At 32.7% G+C, this 15,517-nt stretch overlaps 1 protein-coding gene across 1 annotated transcript in view; it reads left to right on the top strand.

Moving 5' to 3' along the window:
• LOC134262543 (scavenger receptor cysteine-rich type 1 protein M130-like) overlaps positions 1–11,329 on the top strand; it is a 62,589-nt gene extending 51,260 nt beyond the window's left edge. Inside the window, exons 7-11 of the mRNA XM_062744942.1 lie at positions 2,170–2,875; positions 3,841–4,003; positions 4,382–4,563; positions 7,296–7,437; positions 11,062–11,329. Coding sequence (XP_062600926.1) covers positions 2,170–2,875; positions 3,841–4,003; positions 4,382–4,563; positions 7,296–7,437; positions 11,062–11,239 — 1,371 coding nt within the window. The 3' untranslated portion in view covers positions 11,240–11,329. The remainder of the gene's footprint in view (positions 1–2,169; positions 2,876–3,840; positions 4,004–4,381; positions 4,564–7,295; positions 7,438–11,061) is intronic.
• Positions 11,330–15,517: the final 4,188 nt, after the last annotated feature.

The following is a 15,517-nucleotide window of genomic DNA, read 5'->3' as shown; positions in this document are numbered from 1 at the left end:
ACCCCCACCCCACCCCCCACCCCCCACCCCCATCCCCCCGCACCCCTTGAAATTTAAAAAGCTTTAATATGATGTTTTTAAAAAAATTCTGTTTTCAATTGATTTCTCAGGTGCAAAACATAATCATTGAGTACATGTTATCTTTCTTTGTTTTCTCAAATGAGTAAGGTTTTCTGAAACTTCTCAAATGAGTAAATAAATGTTTTCTGAAACTTCATTAATATGAAAATCATGCATTCAAATATGTAAACCTTTGAAAATCGAATTGGTTGTAGGCAGAAGAACAAAACTATCGTTCGCAGTTCCTTGAAAAACTTGGTTTAATATCAATATTTCTTTTTTAAAAATCTTAAATCTAAATAAAGTGAGCATTTTGTGTAATTTTACTCTTTTTTGCCGCTTAGACAAAAGGGAAATACTAATTCCAATCATCATTTAAGTCAGCATTCACTTACAAACTACATGTAGCAATTCCAGTAAATTTCTGGACAAAATAATTATTTATAGTAGTTTTCAACCTCAAAAACAATTTTTCGTACGCGTCGTTTGTATAATTTATTCGAAATAATATGCTTTTCTACAAATTTGACATGTAAAGATTCCTTTTAAAGAAAAATGTATGTTTTTAAGTCGATTTTTTGAGTAAAATTCACCGAGTGCAGGTCTGATCAGGCTCAATATTTTGATACAATGTTAACAATGGTAATATCAATGACATATATTAATATTGTTCCTGAGCAAACTTTCGCTCTTTAAATTTTAATGCTAACATTATTGAAATTTTGTCCATTTTGTCCTCTTTCTAAAAAATGATATAAAGTCGGACAAGTTTGTGACATCATAAAAGCAAAAATTGTCAATACACTACTTTGAAACTATCATATGTTCTGTTAATTAATATTTCTCATACATTTCAAGAATTTTTCAAAATTTGATTTTTGTGGGAGCAAACATATGCAATATACCGCATAATGTTCTTTATCGCAAGCGAATAAATGTTGGTTTACAGTATTAGTAATATCAAACTGTTTTTTTTAATTCATCTAACATTAAAGAAAACTTCATGTAAAATATGTAAATCTGCGAAAATCTCGTAATTCTTGGAAATGTTTGCTATGCAATGCAATAGCAGACACATACTAAAGAGTTCAAAAAGGACCAATTTCATACATACCTATCACCTATTTTTTTAAAAAATGTGGTTGAACGAGGTGCAAATACCCACTTTACCTTAATTTACCTTAAAAATACACTTTCACATGCCACATGCGTGACAAATAATTCCTTTTTTCCCACACAATAAGTCTATTAAGTCAAGGGATATGTCAAAAACATGATTTAAGTGTCACAATTTATCAGCAGCTAGACCTGTTGCGGAAAGCATGTAAGTATCGAAGAATTATAGGCCTCCCATGATAACCGCATTGCTTTTTTAAAAAGAATATTATTTTCCCGACAAATAATTTTCACAGTTTCAATGTTTTTCATTATTTTATAAAATTCAACAATAGATTTATTCTAAAATCACAAATTGAATAAGATTATTATATATCTGAAGCTTTAGATATGCTGCACGTATATATTGTTCATCCAACTATTTATGACAATTTTCTTTAAGCGTGGGACTTAGTGGATGGTATGGAGGTTTTTCAAAATAATAATGCATTGAAATTAGCAAGCAAACATCACGCAATCTGATGATAAATAACAAACTATACAGTCTGTACCCATTTTTTTTATTCCAAAAAGCTGAAAACTTTCGAAATGTAGCAGACTATTAAGGTTAATTGACCTCGGTTTTTGAGGATTCTTCTTCTGGAAGCAATACAGTCATGAACGTCTTAAAAAGAATCTTTTGTAGGATTTTTGATAAGAAAAATCTCAATGATGCCTTCAGCAAACAACAATCATGATAATATTATCATTTATGAGTTTAAATTTATACTTAAAAGATACTAAAGCATTTTTCATTGTTTTGATCTCCTTGAAATAATCTTTCAACTCCACTGTTAACTTGAAAAGAAGAATTCCTTATCTTTATTCATGAGATTTTGTTTGTTTTCCCACAATGATATTCATTCTTTATCTAAACAATAACTTATCAAATAATTTTCCAATCATAATATTTGATTTTGAATTTGATAGTAACATGTAAGCTCCATTTTGTAGCATAACGTCATACATGGGACAAACGCTATGGCTGTCATCTCTCTAATAACGTTTTTCCTGGCTACAAACATTATAGTGGCAAACTGTATTCTCTTAGAAAATATTAATAACCATGAGCAAACAACGCCAGCAGCTCATCCTAATACTCTATTTTTTCTAATGCAAGAATTGATTCAGTTGAAGAATACCGTAAAACAAAATGCACAGGAAATGAATCGTTTAAAAACTGAACTAGAGGCTGGAAGGAATATTAGCGTTGCTAATGAGATCAACAAACTGCATGCAGAAATATCTGTGATGAAATTTACTTTTGAAAACGCAATCAACGATCACTCGAGCTCACATTTAGTCAGTGAAACAAACTTAACAGGCGTAATGGCGAAACTCCATACCATGGAAAATGGCTTTCGACAGTTAACCCTTGCCTTGAATGAAAAGGTGTCAAACGTGCAAATGACTAGTCACAATGTACAAATGAATGCATTGCTGAACAATATCTCAAATCGTGTCCATGCTGTAGAAAATGAAAAGGTGTCAAACAAGCAAATGAATGCATTGCTGAAAAATATCTCATATCGTGTGCATGCTTTAGAAAACGAAAAGCAAATTGTATCACAGATATCCAATCATGAGTCATCTTTGGACGCAATGATGCATAACTTAACAGAGCGTGTTCATTCCTTGGAATATGATAAAGTCCTTCCAGGTATGCTTATGAATATAAAGTTACAGTTGGTAATAAAATATACTCACCCCTCAATATCACCTGATCCTATCTGTGATGTTTTGGAGGTTCCGAAGGTATCCTGTTTGCTCCGCTCCTATTTAGTATGTTTAAATGACTGTTAAATTGAATAATGTTCGTTATATCCACTTATTTCACTCTTTTGCTTAATCACGAAAAACTACAAAAGAATACATCGTAAAATCATATATCTTAAAAGAAACCATATATCTATTGAATTTTTTTCTCAGCGTTGATATAATAAAGTGGTTTAAGATAAATTAATTTAGAAAAAGAATTTAAGTTTGTTAAATCTTCCATTAAAAAAATAATTTTCATAAAATGTGCTCAAAGAAATGATAAATAACATTCACATTTAAACAATCACAAATTAAAGACACGTTTAATTTGTATTAGATATTTTTTTATAAAAAATATTGTTTCTAAGCATACGAATACTTTTATAATCCATATCGCACAGAAATTTGTATAAATAGACCTTTAGTTGGGTGGTAATGAAAATTAAAATAACAAAAATTCCTATTTTCCGTTTGTATAATCTACTTGAAATTTAATTGGAGAGGACTGACAATATTATGTCAGTCATAATTTTACTTGATGGTGAATTTTTACTACTTTTGATCATGAAACATTAATAAGTGCTAATATATATTTTTACAAAAATCTTTTTATACAATATTCAATCAAAATTACTCTGGAAGACAATTTGTCTGACTGAATGGTACAAAAATCAATAAATCGGGTCATTCTTTTGACAAAACATTTAATATTAGTGATTGAAACATTTCTTTACATGTAGTTTATATAACTGAATCACCTTTTGTAACCCGGAATGCAACATGTCTTAATTTTCATTTCAGGAAGAATCAAGTTAACTTTTTATATAGCAGCACGTCTTACATATACATTAAAATTCTTAATTTCAGGAAGAATCAGATTGGTAAATGGATCAACCAGTTGGATGGGTAGAGTTGAAGTGTCTTATAACGGGACATGGGCCACTGTACCTGGCTACAGGTACACTTACGGTGTCCATAATTTTGATGACAAGGCTGCCCAGGTAGTATGTCGTATGCTGGGTTATCCGACGTAAGTATTGTCAAAGAATGAACTTGCATTAGCATAAAATTATAGTACTCTTTCACAAAATTATTTGTTATTAAGATCACATAATCGACAGAGACTTAATACATTTAATTTTATGCACCTAAGATACTGGAAAATTAACATGTTTTAGTCTGATTATCACTTTAATGCCAAAATTTTACATATGTGTAAAATGCATTATGGTATTCCATGTGATTAATTCCACAGTGCGGGAAAATATACCTTGCACTGACTTCTGCACATGTACACTCGAGATGTATCTAAAATCTACGAGGAACAGGTAGGTTCTAAACTATGATTATCTTCACTCAATCAAGCATCAATTCTCTAATTATATATATATTTTTTATTTTTGAAAAGAAAAAATGCTGCTGCTATCTACGAATCATCTCCAGTATATTTTGGAAAAGGATCAGGGCCTGTGGCTATGACTCTTTTTGGTATATATTGTACTGGACATGAGAGCTCGCTCTATGAGTGCAACAAAACTACAGATGCAAACCTTATTCAAGCACATAAGTTTGATGCGGGTGTTGCTTGCAGTGAGTTATCACAAACACTTTTACAGAAATATAATTGACGTTTACTCGGGTATCAGAGAACAGAAGGGCGATTAAATAAAGTGTTATAATATGTTAAATCGAAAATACGAGGGTTGCTCCAAAAGTAATGTCACAACTTTGATGAAATTGCTATAAATCGACGTAAAGCAACAAATTTTTACATGATGGCAGCTTTATTTATTTCAAAGCAGACCTGAAAAATTCAAAAGAAAATGATGAATACTTTCCAAAGTATAGGATTTTAAACAATGTGCGTTTATGGTTGTCGCCGCACATAAACATAACGTCATAAACATAACGGATACGCATCGTCATACTTTTAAGCGTTTTCCCTTCGTTTTATTAAAAAATATTTGCGATTCGCAAACGCTTTCACCAATTCCACTTTTTTTAAGAGTTCATGGTACCATTATACACTCATTCGTTTCATAATAAAGCCCTCTGTCTAATTTTGAATAGTAGCAAAGACAAACTTAGAAATTCACATATGCATGTCATTCTATACGTCTGTCCTTTTTGATGTCAGACACAATTGAACGTTTCCGTCCGATCTCCTATCTTTCGGTCTTTTTGTCCTCTGCTGATCATTCAGTGACCAATCGTCCACCCAAAATTACTGAAACCATCTATTAAGATGTATTTCTAATTTAGATTCTTTATTCTGTAAGTCTGATTAAATAAGTTAATGTCACTTTTGATGATTCCCATATTTTACAAATGCATTACAACTCGTCGAGCCATTTTTTCCATTTCGACAATCCTTTGTTCAATTCAACAGAGTAAAAAAACAATGTTTATGATCACGAATACCAATGCCGTCATTTACTTTCAATTAAAGACTTGAAAATGAGAGAATTGTGTCTTTTGAAAAATTGGAAGATTAGGTGCTTTTTTAAAAGAATCGTTTTAATGTGTTTGTCTTTTTCATTTTAAAAGAAAATACACAGTAAAACGTGACATTCTGTTGTGACGCGGCGACAAACTTTATGCCCTATGTTTTAAATATCTATAACATAAGTTCCAATAAACATTAAGAAATTAAAATTTCAATGTTAATTAGACTTATATTTGTGCATCTTTTGGTATATTGTATTTGATAATATGACGCCAAATATAAAAGATATGGACATTGTGACATTACTTTTGGATCAATCCCCGTAGTTCTAACTGGGTAAAATAACAAAATTTTAATTCAAAATAATGTAATATACTTTTTTTCGAAAAAAATTAACAGTAACAAAAGTCAATAAGAAAATTCGTACTAAAGTTTAAATTTTTCAGCAAAAGATCTTTTATTTCTGGCAATAGTAATCACAATGTGAAGGTTACATGATATTATATTTATAGCAATCAATCTGCAAATATTGAATGTGTTATAGCTCATAAATTATTAAACAAATTTTGACTGGGGTTGGGGGCAACATCGATTATATTAGCCCCCGAAGAACGAAATATTGCCCGACGCGAAGCGTAGGGCAATATTTTCATTCCGAGGGGGCTAACATAATCAATGTTGCCTGAAAACACAGTGAATAACTGTTTTGTTATATGAAATACAGTACAGAATTAGTTTTTCTTATTGTGAAGAAACATGGCAAAATGAGACGTAAACAAAATTGTCCGTTTACTTTTATGAATAATGCGTAAATTTTTAAGTTCCGCATAGAATTTCCTTAATACTGAATTTAATTTCTCGTTAGAATCGCTTTCCAAATCTTCCAAAGTAATGATAGTCGCTTTATCTTCCAAGTAGTCCCGGATGATTTTCACGGACACAGATATTAAATTTGATGTGTCCTTGCTATTCCTATTATCCAGAAGTATCTCAATAATTTGATCATTGACCCCATTTAAGGATTGAATTCATATTTTTGGATGTCGTCGGTCCTATAACACACCTGGTCGTGCCACAAATTGAATACCGCGCGTTAGTATTGTATTAAAAATTAATGCTTATAGCTCCTGCTGTGTATTCTAACGCGCGTTGACAAGGTTTCACGTGTGTTATTGGAATTTGAACGTCGTGGATTTCTAATGGATTTCATAAGAAAAATTACACTGAATGTAAATATATAATATTACTACCATGAGAATTAGGGCAACAAAAGTAGTCTAAGGCTATAAATAATTTAGAGTTCTTGTCATTCATATTTTTTCAATATATGATTTAAAATGGGGAAAAATATAAATATGACAGGAGAAATTCGCAATAATTAATGGCCCAAACTCAAATCGTTTCTTTATATGATGCACTGCTTACCAATGCTGTCCAGTTGTTATAATATTTAATTATTCAAAGAATTTTGTTGCTTGTAATATTTTGTGAGTAAAGAAAAAACGTTCCATTGTCTGAAAAAATGATGTTTTTCCCCCGAGAAATACTGAAGAGCCACTAGCATAAAAAGAAGGTCATTGACCTAGTAGTTATTTGAAATCAAACACATGAATCATAGGTGTAAATGTACATCATGTGGTTTTTCGTTCTTATCAGTGGAATTTGTTGTCATCTGAGTAATACTGAAGAGCCACTAGCATAAAAAGAAGGTCATTGACCTTGTAGTTATTTGAAATCAAACACATGAATCATAGGTGTAAATGTACATCATGTGGTTTTTCGTTCTTATCAGTGGAATTTGTTGTCATCTGAGTAAAGGTATACCTAATGTATATTAATCTTTTCTGCAATTATTTTTTTTAATTTGATTTTTCAGTGGACATACGTCTGGCTGGCGGTTCGTCACCGATGAATGGTAGAGTTGAAGTCAACCTAGGAGGAGGATGGGGTACCGTGTGTGACAATGGCTGGGATGATAACGAGGCTCAAGTTGTGTGTAGAATGCTGGGATATAACGGGTATCATAATAGATATAAAATTACACATACCACCGATATCGAAAGGTATATATCGGGGTATGAAATTTTTTGTCCTGTCCGTCTATTTGTTTGTCTGCAAAAAAAAAAAAAATTCACATTGCCAGTAGCATTTGATTGGCTGGTGCTTTCGTTTACTTCAGATGTGTCAAAAAGAATATTGACAGACCGGAGAGTTACATTGCCACCCACATTTCTCGATTTGTTTCTTAATGTTCTTAAACTGTCATCTCACAATATTACTGTATTAATCGCGTAATCCTATTTCCTAAGATATTCTTTAACTGAATCCACAACAACTCACTTCTTGAAATTGATGTTAATAGCCCTCCTGAGATTGAGATCACAAAAAATTTCGTCTATTTAAACTGCCATTTTGGTTTGCAGAATGATTCGGTCCAACGCACTTCGTTCAGATGTCGACAACCAAAGTACTTGATAGAGGTGTAAAAACTATTTTCAAATTGATATTAATTTTATCTTTTTTGCGTTTGAGGTACGAATTTGGAAGAAGTAATCAAGAAGTAAACGCAACTTTCGCATGCAATAAATATTCAGTATTTTTTTAAAATTGGTGGCACTGCAGCTCTCCGGTCTGTCAATATATTTTTTTCGAAGAGCTACAGTTCTGCAACTAAGAGGTTTTAAGAAAGTTCGTTCCGGGATGAAATATTTTCAAGAATTTTAAAGTATAGTGCTTAACTAAAGAGAAAAACTTTCAAGTCTGACAAAATCACAAGAGTGTGCTTTAGATTTATAGCAAATAATGTCTAGCAGGAAATTAAAGGATTTTTCTTGAATATGAAATTATATATAACATCTTTAAAGCACCCGAATGATGGAAATGCTTGTCATTTTGAGTGAAAATAAAGGATAGTTTACTTTTGTTTCTTCATAGCTTATCTTGCATCAGACAAACGGATGAGCGTAGGTATAAGAACGATATATCACTTTTCAAAGGAATAGGTTTGTCATTTTGAAATATTTCACAGATTTGATAATTTTCTCATAGTATTTGAAAGGATGTTTTGACCTGCGTGCTTAATATAAGTCACAAATATGTATCATCCTTAATTTTTCTGAACAGACATCATTTATTTTAATAAATTTTAATAAAGCCTCCCCCTTATTGATTCAACAAAAGACAGTTAAAGCCTTATCAGTAGCAAGAATGGAGTCTGCAAACATGAAATATAACAAATTGTAAATATCTTCTCATCGTATTTCTTTTTGAAAATAAAGGAAAAATGTGGACGAACTTTCTTAACACCCTTTATAACAGTTAGTACTAGAGCATTTAAGGAGAAACGGGGTCTTGAGCTGAAAAAAATCCTGTCAATGATTTTTTCCGTATTTTTCTATTACTAAATAGTATGTACTTAACATTTTAAGACGGTCCTCAATATCGCTCTCAAAACCTCTCAAATATCGTTCTGTTTAGTGTTTGTACAGGGTTTCGATACTTCATGTTTACAGGTCTATTACAGAGTCCATAATGCGAATTTTAAAGCAAAAATAATCATTATGTTAGACAACATTATATACTCACTTATTTCATGTCTAAATTATCTGAAAGCAATTGTTTTAGTTTCACATAGTATTATCGTGGAATAATTTCTACATTTTTTAAAGAAGCCTTGACTACAAAAATTTTTTTTGGAAAATAAAATCAACAGAAATCAATATTTTGACAAAAAATATTTCTTAATTTAAAACCGAATGTCAATCCTTCATCGTAATTATTTACTGCATTAATATCGCAGTGTGAAGCTTACCCTCAATATCAATATCGATTAATTAGACGTAGACGTAGGAAATCAATTCTGACGTCACACGAAAACATAAACAATCTTAAGATACATTGACTGTGACATGTTCATTTAAGGAATGTTTATAAGTTTTGTCTGAGTTATTGGTGTGTGAATCACACAGACTTGTAACGTAGGCATATTTCATGAGGGGCTAGCGCTTCATGAAAAATATGCCTACGTGCAAGTCTTTGTGATTCACACACTAATAATTTACACTAAACTTAAAAAGAATTCCTTATAATTACATTTTACTTGATTTGAAGCAACTAAAATACATGTATACTCAATATTGAATTTCTTGCTACACTGTAATCTATATCGCTGCATTTTTACTAATGTTGCTGCAGCTTTACCGTACGTCGCGTTAACGCCAGTTTCTCCGTGTATATTTCAAATCAATTTCACAGCTGGCTTAGTGAAAAAAAACACAGCAAAAGAAAATATTATGAAATAACTGGTCATGACGGGTTCAGCTAATGTGAATTTGATCTCACTGCTATAAGATTTCAAACACTACGTCTATGACGTCACTGACTTCAGACTGCTGGGTAAAGGTAAAGAGATGTGAGAAGTTGACGATTTCACAATATCTAAATGTTGTAAATGTCTTTAAAATTCTTGAATATTTTTTTTTTAAATAAATGTTCTATCAAGACAATTTTAGAATAAAAATACACAATAACTGTTGATTTTAACAATGTCTAAAAAGTACATCAACATAGACTATGATGTAATCGGTCCTTTGAATCATGTGACATGTGCCTTGTCTCCCTTTAGTTCTGACAGACGTATTTCTATTCAAAAAGACTTTCTGTGGATACAATGTGACTTTGGGAGTTTGACGTACTTTTGCAAAAAATTATTTGGACATATCTTTTGAACAGTGTGCTTCATTTACATGTAGCTAGAGCTTCATATGTGTATTTCTTTTGACAAGCTATTCCCAGTTTTTTTTAATATATATATATATATATATATATATATATATATATATATATATATATATATATATATATATATATATATATATATATATATATATATTATAACCCTTCGACGCTATCTTTTGACTTAACTTAAATGACAAGAAAATATATTTAACTTGTCAATAGTTAGTGCTTGTGATTTCATAATTTCCAATTATTTTCATTCAGATGAGTCCTTGTTGTCAACAACAACTCTTTTCTATGTCTTGGCCTCAGAATTGACTTGTATATGAATAACTTCAATCTTTGTGAAAAATGCAAATAAATGGGTCAAAATCGTAATTAAATTGTTAGATCAATTCCATAGTGGTCGATTGGCCCTGAATGACCTATTACATGCAGACTGAGTATGTTTTTATTACAAATAAATAAGATATCTTATTTGGGGTTTTTTTTGGCCAATAGCCGTTTAAAAAACGTCAAATTAATACAATTTCGTTTAATTAATAGACCAGAATTGTATAAGAAGAAGAAAAAATTGAAAAAAGGATCAGAGCTTTGAAAAGTAATTTTCTCAGCCGAACACATTGAAAGGTTAAAACTGCTGGGTTTTGGGGTTTAATTATATTTTTAAAAGGGAATTTTTTTAATGTAAGATATAGAAAATACCATTATTTTTGTTTTGCAATTAAATATGGAAATTATTTAAACCTTGTTTCAATATCGTTTGATATGCACAAATTTACTTCAAATTGTATTTATTTATCCGTAACCCGGTTTTAAGATGAGGCTCAAACAATTCCTGCTGCACATAATTTGTATTTTTAAATGCATAAAAAAAAAGATTTATTTATTTTTGCTTTCCAAAGGTCTGCACAGGGACTTAAAGGATCAAGTACCACCGGCGGAAAAGGCACAATCTGGATGGATGATCTTGAATGTACAGGAGGTGAAACCTCATTAGTGCAGTGTAAAATGAGTCTTTATGGTATCAATTTTTCGGGTTGTAGACATTATAAGGATGCACGTGTTGTTTGTCATGCATAGCTTCTAGACTCAGTCGAATTATTTATAACCTTGTGATTTATACTCGCAATTCTGTAATATATTTTTTGATTGATTGATTGTATATTGCTCTCGTGTTTTTTTTTTAAAGCAAGAAGAATAAAACTATTTGAAATTTTCTTTATTTTGATATGTAAGTAAAATAATTCTTTTTAGAATTAAGCTTAACAAATATGGTTTGCTACTGGGAAATCTGTTCTGTTGAAATTTTTGATTTTCAAAATGTTGTGTTTTAGATGTACAAGTTATCAATTTACAATAAACAATTTCTTGTACATTTTTACTCTACAAAAAATGTGTTTGTTGGTTTTATTTTATAATGCTATCATAAAGACTAAAAATGCAGGGACAAACTAAAGTTAATAAATCCAAACTATGAATACATTAATAGAGTTTTATAATTTATTGAGGATTCACTGATAACAGAACAAACACGTGAACGTGCATGTACATGTATGTACAATGCACAGTATACAGCATGTAAACAAATTAACATCTTATGCATACATTTTTTTTTTCATTTTTTTAAACCAATAATAATTGAAAAAAATGCATAAGATGATATATACTGAAAGGAAAAAGAAACGCAGGGTAGCATAATTGTCGATAAAAAATTGACCATATGACCGAAAATTACGAAAATTGGTCAGAAGGGAAATTGAGTTACTGTGCATCAAAATCAGTATTCAGAATTACTCAACCGTAAAACTTATGACGTCACTTAGGGAAAACGCTAAAAAGCCCAAAACACGTGCAATTTGATAACGACGTGTTTGTCCACAAATCTTGTTGCATTATTTGATGCATATGAGGTATGCACACCGTTTTTCAATATTTAGAGACATTATGAATTTATTGCAATCTTGGCACAGTTTACAGAAGTTCAATGGGGTCTTGTTTTTGAACTGCCTGATTAAGTATCAGTCACATTATCCAGCGATGGGGTATACGATGAGAAACCGATGCGTTTTTTTATGAAAATGATATGGTTGCCGGCCGGGCACCACTAGTGATTAGACGGTGACTGGGGCCATTTTGCGAATCGGTGGGGTCATCAGTAGGAAATAATTCGTAGTTAAAATTCAGCGATGTCTACAACGATGACTCACATCGCTCCTCATCGGCAACCCATCATTAACACATCTTACACGGATCGGCCGATGTATGGCCGAGCATCGTCTAATATCCGTTGAATCTGAGGTCATCGGGGGGTTGAGTGGTGTTCAACAGATAACGGCCGATCATTGGTCGATGTTCGACCAAACATTGGTCCGTAGTCAACCGATGTTTGAACGATGTTCACCAATGTATGAGCGATGTAATATACATCAGCCGATTACCCTGGAACATCGTTCGATGATTAGCAATGCTTCGCTGGACCTTTGTAAATCCGGCCGGCAACCACGCCATTTTTATCATAAAACGCATTATTGGTTGCCCATCATATACCAATTGCTGGATAATGTGACTGATTCTTTAAGGACTACTAGGCCAATGTGGACCGATGTTAGGGCATCGTTAACACCACGGATTATGCCTAGGTCACATTTCCCGGCCGGTGGCCGTAGACCGGTGGTAATCGGTAGTAGTCCGTGGTGTTAACGATGCCCCAACATCGGTCCACATCGGCCTAGTAGTCCTGAAAGTATCAGTCATATTATCCAGCGATGTGCATACGACGGGCAACCAATGCGTTTTATGAGAAAAATTGCGTGGTTGCCGGTCGGACTTACAAAGGCCCAGCGATGAATTGCTAATCATAAAACGATGTTCCGAGATAATCGGCCGATGTATATTACATCGCTCATACATTGGTGAACATCGCTCGTACATCGGTCGACTACGGGCCAATGTTTAGTCGAACATCGACCGATGATCGGTCGTTATCTGTTGAACACCACTTAACTCCCCGATGACCTCAGATTCAACGGATATTGGACGATGCTAGGCCATACATCGGCCGATCCTTGAAAGATGTGTTAATGATGGGTTACCGATGAGGAGCGATGTGAGGCATCGTTGGAGACATCGCTGAATTTTAACTACGAATTATTTCCTACCGATGACCCCACCGATTCGCAAAAAAGACTCAGTCACCGTCCGATCACTAGTGGTCCCCGGCTGGCAACCACGCTATTTTCATCAAAAAACGCATCGGTTTCTCATCGTATACCCCATCGTTGGATAATGTGACTTATACTTTACTACCGATTACCACCGGTCTACGACTACCGGCCGGGAAATGTGACCTAGGCATTAATGAAAAGGCCAACAACGGTTTACTAAGCAGTCTCTTGTAAATTTTCCCCCATAAAACGTGTTACCCGTTGTCAGAGAGGGCCAGGAATGGTTTTCGATCAACCGTGACGATAACGATAACGCGAAACAGAGGCACGTTAACATCGGGTTGTTCGTCCTGCCACCTGTTTAATCGCCACCGTACTACCACAAAAAACAGCCATTTATAGAGTACACGATTATAATCATTACATTCATACGAAGTTTGAAAGAAAACAATTCTGCTATTTGGTTTTTTGAGCCAGTCAACTTACTGTTGTATTCCTCTCACTGGCGCATGCGTGCGCCGCTTGACTTATTTTTTTTTGCGTGTTAACCCTAGCTTAATATAGCCAGGGTTTGAAAGATAAACACTCTAGATCTGATGAAAATCCATGCAAAGGAGAAATAAGATTCTGAGAGATGCACGAGATAGACATTGTAGATAATGAGAGTTTTCGATTTTCCCTTGGGGGGGGGGTATCGTCATTTGAGCTTCAATAACTCATGAATAATTAGACATAATCATATGAGAATTTGTTTTTTTCTTTTTGAAAGACAATTTTAAAAGTTAGATAGGAAAACTAAAAAGTATTTCAAGAAAAACAAATTTAATTCACCTCAAAAGTTCACCCTGCGTTTCTTTTTTCTTTCAGTATAATTATTACATACATCCGCGATCATCGTATAATGTAAAAAACATTTTCGTGGGGTCAAATTTTCGAGGTTTCAAGAAAAAATCTTGGTTTCTGAGGACTTCATTTCATTGACAGAGAATGTTGAAGCAGTAATCTGTATTTAATTTTACATATTTTGGTGGTCATGAATTCTCGGATCTCTCCTTTGGTCTAAAACAACGAAAATTAAACCCCCACGAAAATAAGTGATTTCACAGTATCTGCATGTTTTCAAAAACATGTTCAAAACGTCGACCATTCTTTGCTTTTATCTTAATCCCTTCGTAAAACAAGCTTTACTAACGGAACTAAGCAAGTCTTAAATACATGTAGTTTTAAAAGAATTAAATCGCATAAAAATTGGACCCATGTATAGCTTGAATATTATGCATGGTAGTGCCTAAAGGGTTGTTCATGATCTGTGTCACCGTGTAGACTTTGACAAAGTAAAAATTCCACTGGCAAATTAATGATTTAATTTCTATGGGTGAAAATTTTGCGCAATAAAGTAACATCTTTGAGGCACTGTTTTAGTATTTACTGGCAAAAGTGATCTATTTGAATAGGTGAGATAAGTTATTCGAATTGGTGGTGTCACCTAATGCTGATATCGCCTATTCAATTTGAATTGGTGACATCACAAATTCGAATATGTGATATCAACTATTTGAATTTCTTACAACAATAAATAATGAATGTTCCCTATTATATAATATAAAGATTACCATTAGAGCCCAAAAAATTCGGACTATCCAGTTTTCATGCGTTTTTCATGATATTTCTTATACATTTTGTAGTATACAAGTTAGATAAATGAATTTCTTTTGGGGTTGCTTAAAATTATATGCATAAAACTGTTATCCATTATCTCCTGGAATTATGAGGTATAAAACGAAAGTGAGAGTAAATAAGGTTTCGGGATCTATAGTCTTGGGAGCCGTTGTTATTTCAAAGATAATTTGAATAGGTGATATAACCTATTCGAATATGCGATATCACCCATTCAAAATGATCTGGTGATATCACTTATCAAAATTTGAATAGCTGATATCACTTATTCGAACAGGTGATGTCATCAGTTGAAATGGTGATATCAAAACGCCGCCTTATAAAAATCTGTGAAAATAAGAAGAAACATAGATTTTCTCTAACCGAAAAATTTAATAATATATCTTTTTTTCAATGTCAGTATGTAATACTTAGTTTTCTCTATAGTGAGGACCATTGTCAATTACTTTTTTTACCTACCAACGCTGGCAATTACATATGTCATTGAATAAAGAAACTCCTTTTTATACCCCAATCT

The sequence above is a fragment of the Saccostrea cucullata genome, unplaced genomic scaffold (genome assembly GCF_032062105.1).
Source record: "Saccostrea cucullata isolate Sc308-1 unplaced genomic scaffold, CSIRO_AGI_Scuc_v1 ctg1427, whole genome shotgun sequence".
Classification (NCBI taxonomy): Eukaryota; Metazoa; Mollusca; class Bivalvia; order Ostreida; family Ostreidae; genus Saccostrea; species Saccostrea cuccullata.
The sequence above is the reverse complement of the archived record's forward strand: the minus strand, read 5'-3'. Positions and strand labels throughout refer to the sequence as shown.